This window comes from Aegilops tauschii, chromosome 4 (assembly GCF_002575655.3).
Source record: "Aegilops tauschii subsp. strangulata cultivar AL8/78 chromosome 4, Aet v6.0, whole genome shotgun sequence".
Taxonomy (NCBI): Eukaryota; Viridiplantae; Streptophyta; class Magnoliopsida; order Poales; family Poaceae; genus Aegilops; species Aegilops tauschii.
Window position 1 is genome coordinate 484,056,173 of NC_053038.3, and position 15,368 is coordinate 484,071,540.

The 15,368-nt window shown below is 50.2% G+C and overlaps 1 protein-coding gene across 1 annotated transcript; it reads right to left on the reverse strand.

Moving 5' to 3' along the window:
- Positions 1–4,874: 4,874 nt before the first annotated feature.
- LOC109754731 (protein FAR1-RELATED SEQUENCE 5-like) lies at positions 4,875–6,856 on the reverse strand. Its single transcript, XM_020313639.1, has 2 exons — positions 6,598–6,856; positions 4,875–5,614 (listed from the first exon to the last, which is right to left on the reverse strand). Exons 1-2 carry the CDS (start codon positions 6,854–6,856, stop codon positions 4,875–4,877), a joined length of 999 nt encoding a protein of 332 aa, XP_020169228.1.
- Positions 6,857–15,368: the final 8,512 nt, after the last annotated feature.

Genomic DNA, 15,368 nt, shown 5'->3' on the forward strand with positions numbered 1-15,368 from the left:
GTTCAAAATGACGTTAGCATAAGAAAAAGGAGGGAAGCAACTCCAGAGGCAAACCTTCTAATAGCTAAGGGTAAATTGCCTGTATATGCAACAGAAGTTGCTCAAGCCACTAGCACTCATGTTGGGCCCTTCAAGCTATTTGATGAAATGAAGGAGAATCATCTGCCCCTTCAATTCTACGGGAACTCTAGCACTACATTGGAAGTTAATGTGTTAGATATGAACGAGCTCTTTGCAAGGTGCACTGATCCAGCAAAGCAGAATGTTCAAAGCAGGCATTGTGATAGGGAGCTACCAGTGCAGGATGCACCAAAGTTTGAAGGCTCACGAAGAGAAAACCTTTATAAAGAATAATGTCCAGCCCCTTCATTTGATCTTGGCATAGATAATCTAGCAAGTATAGTAGAAGAAGGGGAGAAATGCAATGATTTCTTTGTTTCTGAACACCGCGATGTAAAAGAAACTTCAGGAGCATGGCAGAATATCATAGAAATTGATGATGATGACTTTGAATGGGACATTGGAGCCATTGATGAAGTTTGCGCACAAGCTGAATAAAAGGAAAGGGAGCATGTTGCAGGCTGTGCAGAAGCAGGAGCTGATCAATGTATGTACAACACACCAGAAAAAATCACCAAGCAAGAAGAAGTGGGATCAAACAGCAAGCACTACAGTAGCAGCAGCTCAGGAGAGCCAGTATTACATAAACACGAGAGAAGGATCATCAAGCCTGGACCATGCAAGAGATCTCCATTCATGGACCTTGATGACAAGAAAGTATTCGCTGCAAACCTGAAGGCAATAGGCTATATTAGTCGGTTATTTTACATGCCAGATTAAACGAAGAAGAATCACCAGACGAAGATACAAGGTACGACGATGTCTGAACTATTTTTTTCAAACCTAGCATGCGAAACTTGTTTATGTTGTAACCAGTTTTTATTTCCTGGTGTGTAATTTTTAGGCAAGTCACCCAAGTGTACCTTGGCAATTTTAATTTGTAGTACAGGCAACTAAATCAAAAATAGAATATATGCTAGCAGTAGGGGGAGGGAGGGGGTGTGTTGGATTAGGTGGGGAGGTCTTGATCACAAAGAAGATAATGCATTGGCAATCTCATTTTTTAATTCTTTTTTTTCTGTCCTTGTTCTATTTGCAGCCCCATTGTTATCAACTACCACGGTTACCATGTTACCGTGAGGGAGCTCGCAAATTCAATGAGAAAGAAAGGTTTCCTACTGCCTCACATTGTTCAAATTGGCATTTTATCGATTATAATGAACCTGCCACCAGACTCGAAGAAGGTGCTTATGCCCCTTAAGTTCTCGGTGCGAAAAGGAAAAATGTATCATCACTTGCCAATGTAGATTTTCTTTTCATTGCACACATGCCATTCGTTACTTGGATCATTCATTTTTTGTACACTTCTGTTGAAATATTTTTCAGATAAGGATGCAACAAATGGACTGCTGGGATAGTAAAGAGATTGCATCGAAATTCAATAAATCCAACCGCTTGGACCGTAAAGACATGGTCAGTTTCTCTCACCCCATCTCCGTTGGTGTCTGCACATTAATTGCATTTTTACACAACTATTTTTCTAGTAGTTGCCTTATAGGAATGTCGTAGCTTGTTCGACAACTTGCAACTTTTTTCAGAAACAATTGTGTCGATTAGAAATCATCAGCATAAGCTTCTTTAGAAGAATACACAAACTTTTTCATGCACAACGATAGAAGTTACAGATATGCATATGAAAGCTGATTTTTTGAGTGAAGATGTTTCATAATTGCTTTTTTACCCCCCCCCCCCCCCCCCCAAGTTGCTTGCATAACATCCTTAAGTTGCCTACATGCATGATAGTAGTTGCACACATACAAACCAAAACCATAACTCCAGTAACCAGAACCAACACATTTTCTTCAACTATCTAACACCTTTTTTCTGATCATCATTTATGCAGATCATGTTTCCTCGTTTAGAGAACGTTGACCCTTCAAAGCCAGTCACAGGGAACCATTATTGGGTTTTCAATGTGAATATAAGAGACCGAAGGTTTGAGGTACTTGATTCATGGAGAACACTTGAATCCCCATCACTTGATAGGTGTGCAAGGGCCATAGTTGCAAGCTTTCGCAGTCTATGGGAACTGCACTACCCCAAGTCACATGTTGTCTTGGACAGCTTCGGTGTTGTGAACATTGATGTTCCAAGACAAACTAATGAGTAAGTACCCATAAGCCCCTAGATCTTTTTTCTCACATGTATGAACATGTCAATAAGTCAATAAAAATGTTTAACTTATGACTCTTGTTTTCATGAAACATTTTTTTTGTATAGTGTTGACTGCGAGGTTTATGCTCTTACAATTGCTAATGGATGGGAGGCAAGGAATGTTCCAAGTTTTACACCAGACGATATCCCAAACATTAGGAAGCGGCTGACTATTTCCTGGGTTGACAGCATTCACAACAAGGCGCCATGGAAAGACGTCCTCAAATTAACATAGGTTAGTTTTACCTCAATGTTTTTTCTACTTAAATCTTTTTTTAATTTGCATGAAGTACTCAATTTCTCTACGGTTTGTTAATATCCTTAAGAAGTAATTAAAGTTACCTTGTATTATTTTGTAACTTGCAACAAAAGCAGAGAGGGTTGCTTTTTTCAAACTGGTTTTTGCAAAAAAATGAAAAATTGGAATTTATTCTTTATTCTTATGTTAAGGCACTTCGGGTATCTTAGGGTAGTTTATTGAGACAGAACATGGCTTAGTTGCATAAGCGACACAACATGGGTTAGTTGCGTAGTTTTATCATGCAACTTGCAATAATAGCTTTTAGGAGTTGCCTGCCCACAGATCAAATGATACAAGTTGCCTAATTCTTTTTTGCAAGTTGCAAAAATACCTCACAAAGGAGTTGCTTGTAGTTAAAGGAGACAAGCCCCTAATTGCCGAAATAAAAACCAGAGGTTGAACTTCAAAAACAACCTTTCTTCCAAAATACATCATAATCATAAAATCTTAGATAGATAACAGGTAGGCTACGGTAACTCATAGACATAAAAGAGTAGCAACATCCCATTCATAAACAAAAATTTCATTCCCACACACGTCTTCTACCGGCATTCTTTCTTCGCACAATCTTATACCCAAATCTTGTCAAAATTGCCCAATGTCCATCAAACCAATCTCGTTTTGCAGAGTGCGGAATTGTGTTCTATAGAACTACAATAACTGCACTTGTTCTTCCTCTTGGGGTGCAGCTCAAGAGCTGATTGGATCCTCCGTTGCTTCGCTCTTCCTTTTGTTGTCGATTTTGGAGGGTCTCTAGGAATGGTCGGATCTGACGTGGGAGTAGGATAAACAAGATCAGGATCAAGTACAGGAGCACCTTGAGGAATGGCAGGTCCTCTGCCCCCTGACGCAACCCCTAGTTGTACTCGTTCATCACCGGTAGTGTGTGGAGAAGAAACCAACAACGGGACTGCATTTTGTTGGGAAAATATTGAGCGTATGGCATGCTGTCCAGAACCACTAGGCGAGTTCAATGTTTGCGGGCCACTCCATGCCATTGGCCCACCACTAGTAGCACTTGTGTTTGGCGGCAGATACACAATTGCTGGGGAGCAGGCGGCCTAGGTTGTTGTGCAGATCCTCTGGGACCCCTGGGACGTTGTTCAGTCCGTGCGGGATGTGTGGCAGGACACATGGTTTCTGGAGCAAGGTCTCCATTTTGCAGAGTAGGTTCTCTAGGTTGCAGTATGGGGGCCCGGGGTTGAGGAACACCCATCCTTGGTGCTTGTGCAGGCATTCTGGGTGCAGGTGGAGGGCGCCAACTTGCTGGCACAGGGCCGTAGTGTACTGGAGTGGGGCCCTTTTGAAATGGTGCAGTCGCTGAAGATGCTTGCTCATGCAGACCAGTGTTCATAGGGCTAGGTACTTTCGTCGCTGCACTTTTTTATGCGGTGTAGAAGTAGGCTGTTGAGTTCTTGGACCTGGAGGTGCTTGCACAGGCCCATTAGGTGGTGGCGCAGGTCGATTAGCCTTGTGACTACTTGCCGTAGCAGGATTACCACTTCCTGACGGTACCGAAGAACTAGGCGGCGGTGGAGGCCCACCAGGGTTGCTACTAGATGATGCCACTGTCTTTTTTTTCCTTGACAACTTCAGATTTTTAATTTCTTGTCGTGTTGCACGCATATGTTTCTTTACAATGTCTGTAGCAGCATCAGATGCGCTAGCTACGCGGGCAAGATTTGCAAAATACATTTGCATGTTTGCAAGCCGAAGCTCTTTCTTTGACTATTCTGGCAACTCATCGGGCTCATGATCAGGAGCAGGTGGTGCATCAGGTATTGCCAGGGGAATCCATCTGCGAATGATGTACTTCTCAGGGATTTTATTGACACCCAGTTGCGTGAAAACTTTCCAAATATGGTAACAAAGCATGCCATCCATGTCCATTCTGCAACATTCACATCTATAGTCTTCAGCACTTGGTTCACATGTCATGTAGTAGCTTCTAGATCCATACTTCACAACCCACTCCTGGTTGGGGTAAACTTCATACAAGTTAGCACCATGAGGCCGCACATTGTACCTCCCAATCAAATCAAACTTTGTTCGAAACTTAACATACAAGTCCCTTGTGTAGGCATCATAAGCTTGCTTTTCAATGGGGTAAGACGACCACAGTTCAGTCTGCAAATGCTCTATTCTATAGTCTTTGGCACCTTCTCGAACTAGTATGTGTGTTTGAATTTTCTGGTACTGCTTCACGAAGTTCAAGATGGATTTATGTGGGTTCACATATCGCTTAAGGACAGTGTTGAACCCCCTCACTGCGCTGGGTTGATTGCAAGAAAGGGAAGAACTAGTGCTTGAAGTAACAAGGAACCCACATTGCCCGGTAGTTATATAGATTCTCAAAGTCGGTGTCAACCATACCCTCATACTTCAACAGTAGAGCAGTCCATCCTGTCTCAAACTCCTCTGGTGTCAAGCTGAAGTCAACACATTCATTGAAATCACGCGACAAACCAGGGTTTCGCGCCAACATTGATCCAAGCTTCTCTTGTGCCTTCTTCATTATATGCCAACGGCAACAACGATGCACACTCGTAGGAAACATCTTTTTGATGGATTGTGCCATCGCAATGTCTTGGTCAGTTATGATGTTGGTTTGTGCTATACCATTCATCGCCTCAAGGAACGTCTCAACCAGCCAATCAAAGCTCGTTGCCATTTCTTGCCTAACAAAGCCGCAGCCCAACATGAACGACTGCCCGTGTCTATTAATTCTAATAAATGGTGCAGAGGGCATGTTGTACATGTTAGTCATGTATGTAGTGTCGAACGAGATGCAGTCGTGGTAAGCCTCGACATAAGCTTTCCTAGCTGCACCGTCAACCCAGAAAATGTTCTCCACCCTGTCCTCCTCATTGTACTTTATCTTATAAAAGAAGTCTGGATCATCTTTTTGTTGATCTTTGAAGTAGGCAACTGTCTCAATCATATCTCCTTCTTTGGTGGCATCTTTGTTTAACATTGTCTTGAGGTTTTTAATGTGCTTAGTACCATAGGGGACGATCAGCTCTGTGCCAATCATACGCCCTGCACATAAAGGCAAAAAAAATCATTTCATAAAGACACAATTTTTTATGCATGACACTCAGAAGCAGTTTATAGGCAGCAATTCAGACACACAGAAACATGTGAAAATGCGCAGGCAAGCTCAGGACATGGTTTGAGCAAGTACTAACTTACAGGAAGCAACTAGTACAACAAGACTAATATATGCGCACACACAAACCAATTGAGTGTCCAGGGGGAATCAGTGCTTGCAAAATATACAAGTGCAGGCAAAGTCGTACTTGTATTTTTCACACAAACCAATATATGAAAAGTGTCCAGCAAGTGCAGGCAAGTTGACGACATGTTTTGAGCAACTGCTAACTTCTGGGCAAGCAACTAGCACAACAAGACTAATTACTGCACACTGACAAATCAATGAGCGTCAAGGGAAATCAGTGCTTACAAGCGCAGGCAAGTTGTGCCCTTCACTTTGAGCAAGTACTAACGGTAGACCACCAACATTGCTCAGCAAAACTAAGCAAGTTTAGGACCATGTTTTCGAGCAATTGCCAACTGATGGTCAAGCAAATTGCTCAACAAAACTAATCAACCCCCAGCAGGAACAAATACAACCTTAAGAACAATAAAGGAAAGGAATTGAATCACTTAACATGTTTTAGGGCATGAGCCAAATACCACACTTAAAAAGATCAGCAAGCAAGCACTAAATGGGTGTTGAGCAACTTAGACCAAAAACACAGACAAGCATACGATCATTTTCACCTGTAGTTAAATTGCAGTTGTGATGATGTGTTAGGAATGCCCTTTCTTCTGGAGGTATCCCTTGGTGTGATCGCAAGTACTTCTTCAAAGATGGCTTGTCTACCAACTTATGGTTGTGCTCACCAACATAGTATATTACCTCCCAACGACCATCTATTAGTTTCACCACCATCTTGGCCTTGCAACCGGTTTGCAATATTCTATCTCGCTTTCCTTTCTTGCTTTTCTTTTTAACTTACTTTCATCATCAAGAAAGACAATATCATCATCTTCGTCAACATGTTCTGCCTGATCAACAATTTTGTCTAGGACAGGGGGCTTTTCTGCACCTCCATCGTCCTCTGTTGGTTTTCGAAACTTGTTGCAAACAAATTGCTGCTTTACCAATATTCGAGTGTCGCCAGTTCTCCTTGATGTACTCATTTTGATGAAAAACCCAAGCTGCAGAGCATACACATTGTAGTGTTCCTTTGCACCTTCCAAATTGTCAAACCTCATCCCCACGTAAGGCTCCTTGGGCTGTGATCATGCCTCATCATCATTCTCACCAACCAAGCATGCCAAACTGTTTCCAACAGTCCCACCTGTGTCACCTGCGGTGTTAGTGCCAAAAAGCGTGTGTTCATCTGTCTCTGTTGCTGTAGCTAGATGTGTAGTTGCTTCGACCGTTGCACCCATATCTGTAGGCATAGTTTGCACCACATGTGTCGAAGCATTTTGTGTGGCAACAGGGTTGGGAGATTCAGCCACAAACTCAGCATTGTCAGCTCCACCAAGTGGGGTGCTCTGTTGTGTGCAATATAAAAGATCACCTATATTCATGTCATGAACAAAGGCAAACTCTGGCATATCTTTCTCTGGTACCTCACTGAGGTCAATCATATTCAAACCTGCACTTTACACCATGAAAAACAGATCAAAGTTATTTTTGACAAGAGGCAAGTAGTTAATACATTTTTTTAATAGAGACAACCAGTGTATGTAATAAAAACATCATTCGCAGCCATCTACTTCTTTATGGAAGTTTTGTACTACAACAATTTTGCTTAGCTAATCTTTTTTTAATCATTGGCAGACAACAAATCACCAGGTTGAAGCAAACAGGGGAAGCAGAAGTCATGGGGCAGATTCTTATTCAAAGAGTTTATTCATCATGGAAATATCAGCAAATATCAGGGAGAATGCAATGGGATGCTTTTTTTCTTTTTTTTTCTTGAAAGTAATCTTGGAATAGGAGCAGTAGCACTACATTAGTTGTGTGACATGGTCTGTCATGTTCACTAGTATCACTCTTATTACTGTATTTTGTGACAAGATCTACCTCCTTCTAGTAGGAACTGTTTAAATATTGTGTGTGTTTTGCTCTTCTTTACTTCATGATGCTCGAGCATCGCAGAGATTTGTTGTCCTTGCCTATCGTTTTTTTATCCTAGGATGCACATACCATTTCGAATGGAGAACAATGGTTGCAGCTCCACCCATCCTCCTGACAAACAACCAGCAATGAAGCATTTTTGCTCCACATTGGACCTTCTCTAGGTAAGTTGTCTTATGTATGTACCACCATCATTTTTCCATAATGAATAACTTGTAAGGTCCAAAGGTTTTTTTAAGACTTGCTTGTCTGTTATGCTGCATTTGCCCCAAAATAGTATGGAAGTTGCCATGATTGTGTGCAAGTAGATGAAGTAACTCTTCATCTTGTTCATGTTACTCATCATCATTTTTTGATATGTACTGTTTGCATGTTGCCAAATTTTTCATGTAAGTTGCTATGTTTTTGTTCAAGCACAAGAAGTTTTCTTTTAAAAACATAGCAACTAGCAAATCAGAAGGTTTTCAATAGTCACTTTTTTTGCTCATACACATTTTTTTATGTTCATACAAGCAGGTACACCACAGACATCATGTCTCCAGGAGCATTTAATAAGCAAGTTACATGGAATCTACCACATTGCCAAGGAGGTGAGAAATCTGATCTACAATTAAAACATCAAAGCATCATACATTTATAAGCAAATTAGGAGATTTGCATCTTAGGTTACTCCCAAGTTTTTGTTCATACATGTATGTTTTCTCTTGAAATCAACACTCATTTGCTTAAAACACAGTCTATATATTTTGCTTATGCCTAGCTTTTATGATCTGCACTTTTCCTGTTCCCCACATATGCTCACAAAATTGCACAGTTTATTAATTCAGCAGCACCAAGTTTTTATACACGAATTGCCTGTCTATAGTATTGCAGTTGCCTAAACAAAGCATATAAGTTGCCATTTATTAATACATCCCTGTATAGGATCAGTATAATGATAGCCTAAAAAGAGAAGCATGTAGTGATTAAGAGCATCTCAAATGTAGTGGTTAAATTGCCTTATGTATGTCAGCACCATCATTTTCTCACGATGAATAACTTGGACTTCTAAGGTCCAAAGGTTTTAAGACTTGCTTGTCTGTCACTTGTGCATTTGCCCTAAAATAGCATGAAAGTTGCCTTGTTTATGTGCAAGTAGATGAATTAACATTTTCATCTTGTTCATGTATAGGATCAGTAAAAAGAGAAGCATGTAGTGATTAAGAGAACCTCAAGAACAGCAAAACAGATGGCAAACATTTTAGGGTTTTTTACAGAGGTGTTTATATGTTATTGTACCCAGGGGGACTTATATGGCGTGGGAGACAATCTGGGCTTCAGAATACTGATGAGAAACTGCAAAATCAAGTGGAAGAAGGTGAGAGATCTGACCTCTAAAATTGCACCTCTGCCCCTTTCTCTTGTTTTTTCCCTTCTCAGTTCAGAGAAGCTTTAAGAGGAGAAGCAACTAATCAAGGCGCCATTGCAGGTCAGCTCAAGGTTTTGTTGCCGTCATTACAAGGGATCTGAAGGTCTCCTGGATCTTGTGGGAGCGTGGGTAAGTAATTGTGCCTTACTTGAGGGAGAAGATGGCTGGGTGGGTAGGTAATGGAGGTGGAACCAGTCGCCGGGTGCAAGGGATGGGGGAGGAAGAGCACGTGAGGAGGGGACCAACAGATATGCCGTGGAGAGGAGGTTGGTTGGGTCGGGGCGAAGGAACAGGGGGCTGGGGGCGAGGGAATCGGGATGGGGATGTTTTGTGGGCCTTACCTTTTCTGTATGGGGGGACAAAAACTTACCTTATTTGGTTCGGTCACCAGGTGTCGGGTGGTAGGTGCGACATATGCCAACGGGTGGCTTATCATTGTGGGAGCCAGTAAGACGTCGCCGGTGCCTGGAAACGGGATGAGGCGAAGACATGCTCACCGGCGAATCTTACCCAGGTTCGGGGCTCTCCGTGGAGATAACACCCCTAGTCCTGCTCTGTGGGGTCTCCGCATGATCACTAGATCAGAAAGAGTAGCTACAAGAGCTCCTTGAGCTGTCGGGTTCCAGGGAGAAGAAGAGCAAGTCTAGCTCTCGCTTCCCTCTCTATATGGTGCGTGTGTAACTCTAAGAAGCCAACCCTTTGCATGGGTGCCCCGGGGGGTTTATATAGGCCTACCCCCCGGGGGTACAATTGTAATCCAACTGGGCGCGGGTCCCAGTCGTCAGTGTCTGTGCTCGCCGGCTTCTCCGCCAGCCATTGGGGCCCGCCGACTGGTGGGTCCCGCCGGCTGCCGGCCTCTTGGTCGACTGGCCGGCCCCACCGCCTGGGGGTCTTGTCGGCGGCTGCTTACTGTAGCCTCGCCCCTGATGACGAGGGCTTTGTCGAGGTAAACATGGCTACAGTGTCGCGCCTCGAGGGCTCTCACTGTAGCCTTACCTCGTCTTGTCTCCTTAATGTGGCACACGTTTCGAGGGAAGGGGGTAGCCGGCTTCTGGGGGCCGGCTACGCCCCTGGCCGACTGGGGGAGGCCGGGCCGCCTTCGTGCCTCTCTCTGGCTAAAGGGGCCCGCCGCCCGCGGGCCATACTGGCGTCTGTCGCGGATGACGTCGAGGCCAGCATGGCTACAGTGCCGAGCTGGACGGGAGATGGCTGACCCGTACGGCGTCCTGTGGCCATGCCCGCCTCGGGATTCGGGGGTAGTGGGCCGTGCTGTAGCCACACCCCGTCTTGTCACCGTTATGTGGGCGTAGTCTTGGTGGGTGCGGTCTTGGCCGGCTTCTTGGAGTCGGCGTTCTTTCATGGCCGGCTCTTGGGAGTCGGCGTTCTCCATGGCCGGCTTCCTGGAGTCGGCGTTCTCCATGGCCGGCTTCCTGGAGTCGGCCATCTTGTAGTTATCTTGGGGGAGGTTTCTGAGGCTGGGTCGCCTTCTGAGAGTCGGCTCCTGGGGTAGCCGGCCGGGGGAAGGCGGCCCAATGCTTCGAATGCTTGAAGGCTCAGATGGCCTGATAATTTTTTAAGAGCCAGGGGTAGTCGGTTAGGCTACCCGTGGCCATTTACTCCGACAGTAGTCCCCGAAGCTGATTGAGCTTCGAGGTTGGGTGGGAGTCGAGAAGCTCGGTCAGCTTCCTATCTTGACGAGCCGACAGCTGGGAGCCGGCTTCGGTTGGGTGTGCTGTCTCGGCGAAAAATTTTGGAGTCGAAGGGCGGGAGCCTGCCAGCGCGCGCACCGAGCCGCGGGCCGGTCACTTGCCGCCTGCGAACCACGTGGCATCCCTTGGCTAAAAAGCCTGCCAGCCCACGCGCGTGACGGGACGTCGCCGCAGGTCGGGGGTCCGCCACGCCTATGCCCGGGCCCAGGCACGGATTCTCTGTGGCCCAAAGCCGCCCGCACGTATTCCTGCGGCGGTTTCGGCACACCTTTAGGGCGTAATAATCGCGGGGCGTGGGGGGAGTGGGCGCAGTTAATCCCACGTCTCACCCCACGCCCTGCCTTCTCGGCTTCACCGTGCGAAGCTATAAGTAGGGGGAGGGGGAGAGCGGCAGGCGCTCGCACGCCCCTCACCTCTCCGCCATCTTCTTCCTCCTGCTCTTTCTTGCGACAGCGCCTCGCCGCCGCACCGCTTCTACCACTCGATTCTCCGCCGCCACGCTCATTCTCGCCAGCCCTACGCCACGATGCAGTACCGCGGGGATTGGGACGGCTCCAACGTCCATGAGGATCACGTCGAGTTCCTCCGCAAGACGCGGCGGCTGCCCGGCGCGGACAAGGTGGAGGTCCGTCTTGCGCCGGCGAAGGAGATCACGCCGGAGCCGGAGGAAGGCGAGCGGGTAGTCTTCCGCTCGCATTTCTTGCACGGCATCGGCTTGCCCGCGAGCGCCTTCTTCCGCTCCTTTCTCGAGTTCTACCAACTCCAGCCGCACCATCTCACCCCGAACACGGTGGTGATGCTGTCCGCCTTCGTCACCTTGTGCGAAGGCTACCTCGGCGTCCTCCCCACCCTCGAGCTCTGGGGGCAGTTCTTCCAGTCCAAGCTGGGCACGCGCATGCAGGGCGTGCCAGCTCAGAGTGGCGCCTTCGTCGCGATGCGGAGGGTGGCTGCCGACAACCCCTTCCCCGTCATCACGCTGATCCAGTCGGTGAAGCTATGGCAGAAGTCATACTTCTACGTGAAGAACGTCGCCCCGCAGGGCGACTATGTCAATCTGCCGGCTTACGTAGCCGGCCCACCAGCGGGCAGGCGGCCCCAGTGGTCCTATCGGGCCGTGACGCTGTCGCCCGACTGCGGGTGATGATCCAGTCGGAGCGCTTGTCGGGGCCCGACCTACTGGCCGCCTTCGTCACGCGTCGGGTGCTCCCGCTCCAGAGCCGCCCTCATCTGATCTGTCAGATGAGCGGCCAGCTCGATCCGAGTCGGATGTGCACCAAAGACATGCCGCACGATGAGGTGGCCTATATGGTGAACTACCTTGCGAACTGCAAGCTCTCCGCAGAGTGGCAGTTCGGCAAGGAGCCATATTGCCGAGCCCATCCGCCGCCCGTGGTATGTTCTCTTTTTCTCTTTCTCTTCTCTCAGTTTTGTCGCCGAGTTCCTTTTGGCCGACTCTGACTAGTCGGCTTGTCTCGACAGAGCCCTCTTCTTCGGCCTGCAGGCGGGTCGGACGCGGAGCGCCGATTCGTCCCCGACCGGACGGAGCACGATCTGGAGGACCCCGACTTGGGGGCGGCCGCTATGGACGACAACACCGAGGCGGGCGGTGGCCAAGACGGCGGCGAGGCAGGCGGCTCCGGGCTTGGAGTCAGCTTTGACGACTGGCCGGACGATGACGAGGCTGAAGTCGTCCCACGCCGCCAGCCGGCGCCTGGCCACGGCGCGGGTTCCTCCGCCGCGCCGCCTGCTCGGGGCGGCGGGAAAAAGTGTCGTGCCGCGCCGGGCTTGTTCGGCAGTCGGCCGAAGAAGCCCAGAGGTGGGGCAGCGGCGACCAGGCGGGAGGAGGCGGCCGCGAAGGCGGCCCGCTTCCGCAAGGCGGTGAAGCAGCCGCAGACGGTGTCGGCGTAAGTATATACTCCTTCGTGTATTCTTTTTTCTTTTCTCTGGTAGCTCCTGAGTCCTTGTCCTTTCTCCAAAAAACCAGGGCTCCATTGTCGTTCGAGCGGGCTGCTGCCGCCTCCGTCGTTGGGTCGCCGGGAGGATCTGGGAGCACTACTCGCCGTGTGGACCCCCGTGCCGATCTTCAGGCGGCGACGGAGTGGAACGCGCGGGAGGCGCGGGAGGAGCGGGAGGTGGAGGCATTGAGGGCGGCCGCCGCCAAGGCGGCGCAGGAGGAGGAGGCGGCGAAGGCGTGCGCCGACGCCGCAGCCAAGGCCCAAGCGGAGGCTGCGGCTGCGGCGATGGCGGAGGGGGCCTTGCTGGTCACCCCACTGCGCGTCGCGGCGCCTGGGGCCTTGGAGCCCCCGCCAGAAGAAGCCGGCGGTGACCAGCCGGGGCTGGAGAGGGAAGACGACATCGTCATCCTGGAGAGGGTGGCGGCACCGGCCCCGCCGACTGGGGCGACTCAAGGTGGCCGGCCCGTCCAGCCGCCTGTGCAATCGGCCGGGGGCGAGCCGGCCGCGAGGACTGATCTGGCGGTCCGGACGCCGTCGCGCCAGCGCACGGGGAAGGCCGCATCAGAGCCGCAGAAGGCTGCATCGGAGCCGCAGCCGGCCGCGGGTTCCAGCTCGTCGGCCCAGGATATGGAGGCGGCCAGCGCCAGCTCGGGGTGGACGCCGGGCGGAGGGACGGCCGTGATGAATGTGGCCGCGCAGGACGTCCGGACCCGGCTCCAAGCCCAGGCTACGGCGCTGAGGAAATACAACGACGAGTTCCTTGCGACGCGGGCGGCCATCCGGGTTAGTCTTCTTATCTTGCTTTTTTTTATCTTGGTTTCTTCCGTGGGGGCGCGTCAGCGCACCCACTGGGTGTAGTCCCCGAGTTCCGAGTCGGCTGCTGAGCAGGCGGCTTGGAACTTCTTAGTGGATCTAGTTTTTCTATTCTTGCTCTTACTTCGCTCTTCTGCCTGTCTTGCAGGACTACCACAATCTTCGCGCGGCTGCCTTCAACTCCCAGGCTCGGGAGCTGACCCAGAAGACCGCCGACCTATCTGAGAACCGGGGTAAGTGCTTCGTCCTTTATCTCACGTGGGGGCGCATCAGCGCACCCACTGGGTGTAGTCCCCGAGATTCGGGCCGACTGCTGAGCAGTCGGGTCGGATCTTCCTTGACGACTTCTTCTTATTGCTTCTTCTTTCTCTGTCGTCCCTGCAGCGGCCAACGCCAGTCTAAGGGAGCAGCTGGGAGGGTCTCAGGCCGCCCTTCGTGCTAAGGAGGCCGAGTTTGCCGCCTTGGTGCAGGAGCATGACCGCCTGGCCAAGAGGTTGGCCGACCAGGAGGAGAGCCACAAGGCGGCTCTGAAGGCGGTGCAGGACAGCGAAGCCGCCCTCCAGGCCGAGTATGAGACAGAGGCGGCTGGCTGGGCCGAAGCAAGGCAGACGCTGATCAATGGCTATGGCCAGATCGAAGATTTGGTTGACGGTAAGCAGCCTTCTTCTTCGTCCTTTCTTGCCGCCTGCCGCTTTTTGGCTCGTTTTCTGACTTGGTGTTTTCTCTTCTTTCTCTTTCTTTCTTGCGCAGAGTACTTCCCTGGCTACTCTACCGCCGCCAACCAGATCATCGAGGCCCGCCACGAGGCACGGAGGCAGGCTGGCGCCGAGATTGCACCAAACGCTAGCCGGTCGCTGGAGGAGCAGCTCTTGGCGATCCAGGCCCGCCTCCAGCCGGCTCATCGACTGCTCCGCCGGCTTCAACGTGCCGGGGCGCAGGTGTTGGCCGCCCTCTGGCCTGGCGAAGTGGTTCCCCGCACCCCCAGTCGGACTGCCGACTGGCTGGAGGTGGCGGTCGGCCGCTTCGAAGCCTGGAAGGCTTCGGCGGCTCGGTCCGGCGCCAGGCGGGCACTGGAGTTCGTCAAGGCCTGGTATCCCGGCTTGAGTCTGGACCAGCTGGCTACCTGGCGGCAGCAGGCCGACACGGAGCTGGAGCCGGCTCAGCCGGCTATCATCCGGCGGGCTTCGGCGATCGCCGACTACACCGACACCAGCGCCTTCGCCCCTGAGGTAGATGACAGCAGTGTTGCCCAGCCGGAGGAATGGTTCGGGCTGAACCCGGCAGACGGCGAAGACTCGGCGGAGGAGATCGACTCCAGTGACGAGGGCGAAGAAGAGGAGGAGGAGGGTGAAGACGCCGGGCCGGATGATGGAGCGGCCGGCCAGCCTCAGCCTGACCGTGCCTCCAGCAACACGGCACGCGCGGGTGCGCCGCCTGCCACCGGCGGTGATCAAGCCGAGACCCGCCAGCCGACCACTCCTTCAGCCGGTGACGCCGTCTCCACCGACCAACCCGGCTCCCGCATCGCACCTTTAGTCTAGTCTGCTATCTTTTATTTTCCTGTCTTGTCACTTTTGAAACAATATTCTGTTAAGTTTACACAATTCCACCCGCTGGGGGTGTATTCGAACTATGTCGATTGCCGGCCTGTTGGGGGCTTTATATGTATATATGACTATGCAAGTGTTTGGCTTTTCCTTGTTCTTTGCTTTTCATCCTTCTGCTGTTTCCTTTGCCGCCCTCCCTTGGT

Coding starts and splice junctions, on each gene's coding strand:
- LOC109754731 (XM_020313639.1), bottom strand. CDS start 6,856: ATGAGGTTTGACAATTTGGAAGGTGCAAAGGAACACTACAATGTGTAT. Junction 5,615..6,597: donor TGTCTTTCTTGATGATGAAA/GTAAGTTAAAAA, acceptor CTTTATGTGCAG/GGCGTATGATTGGCACAGAG.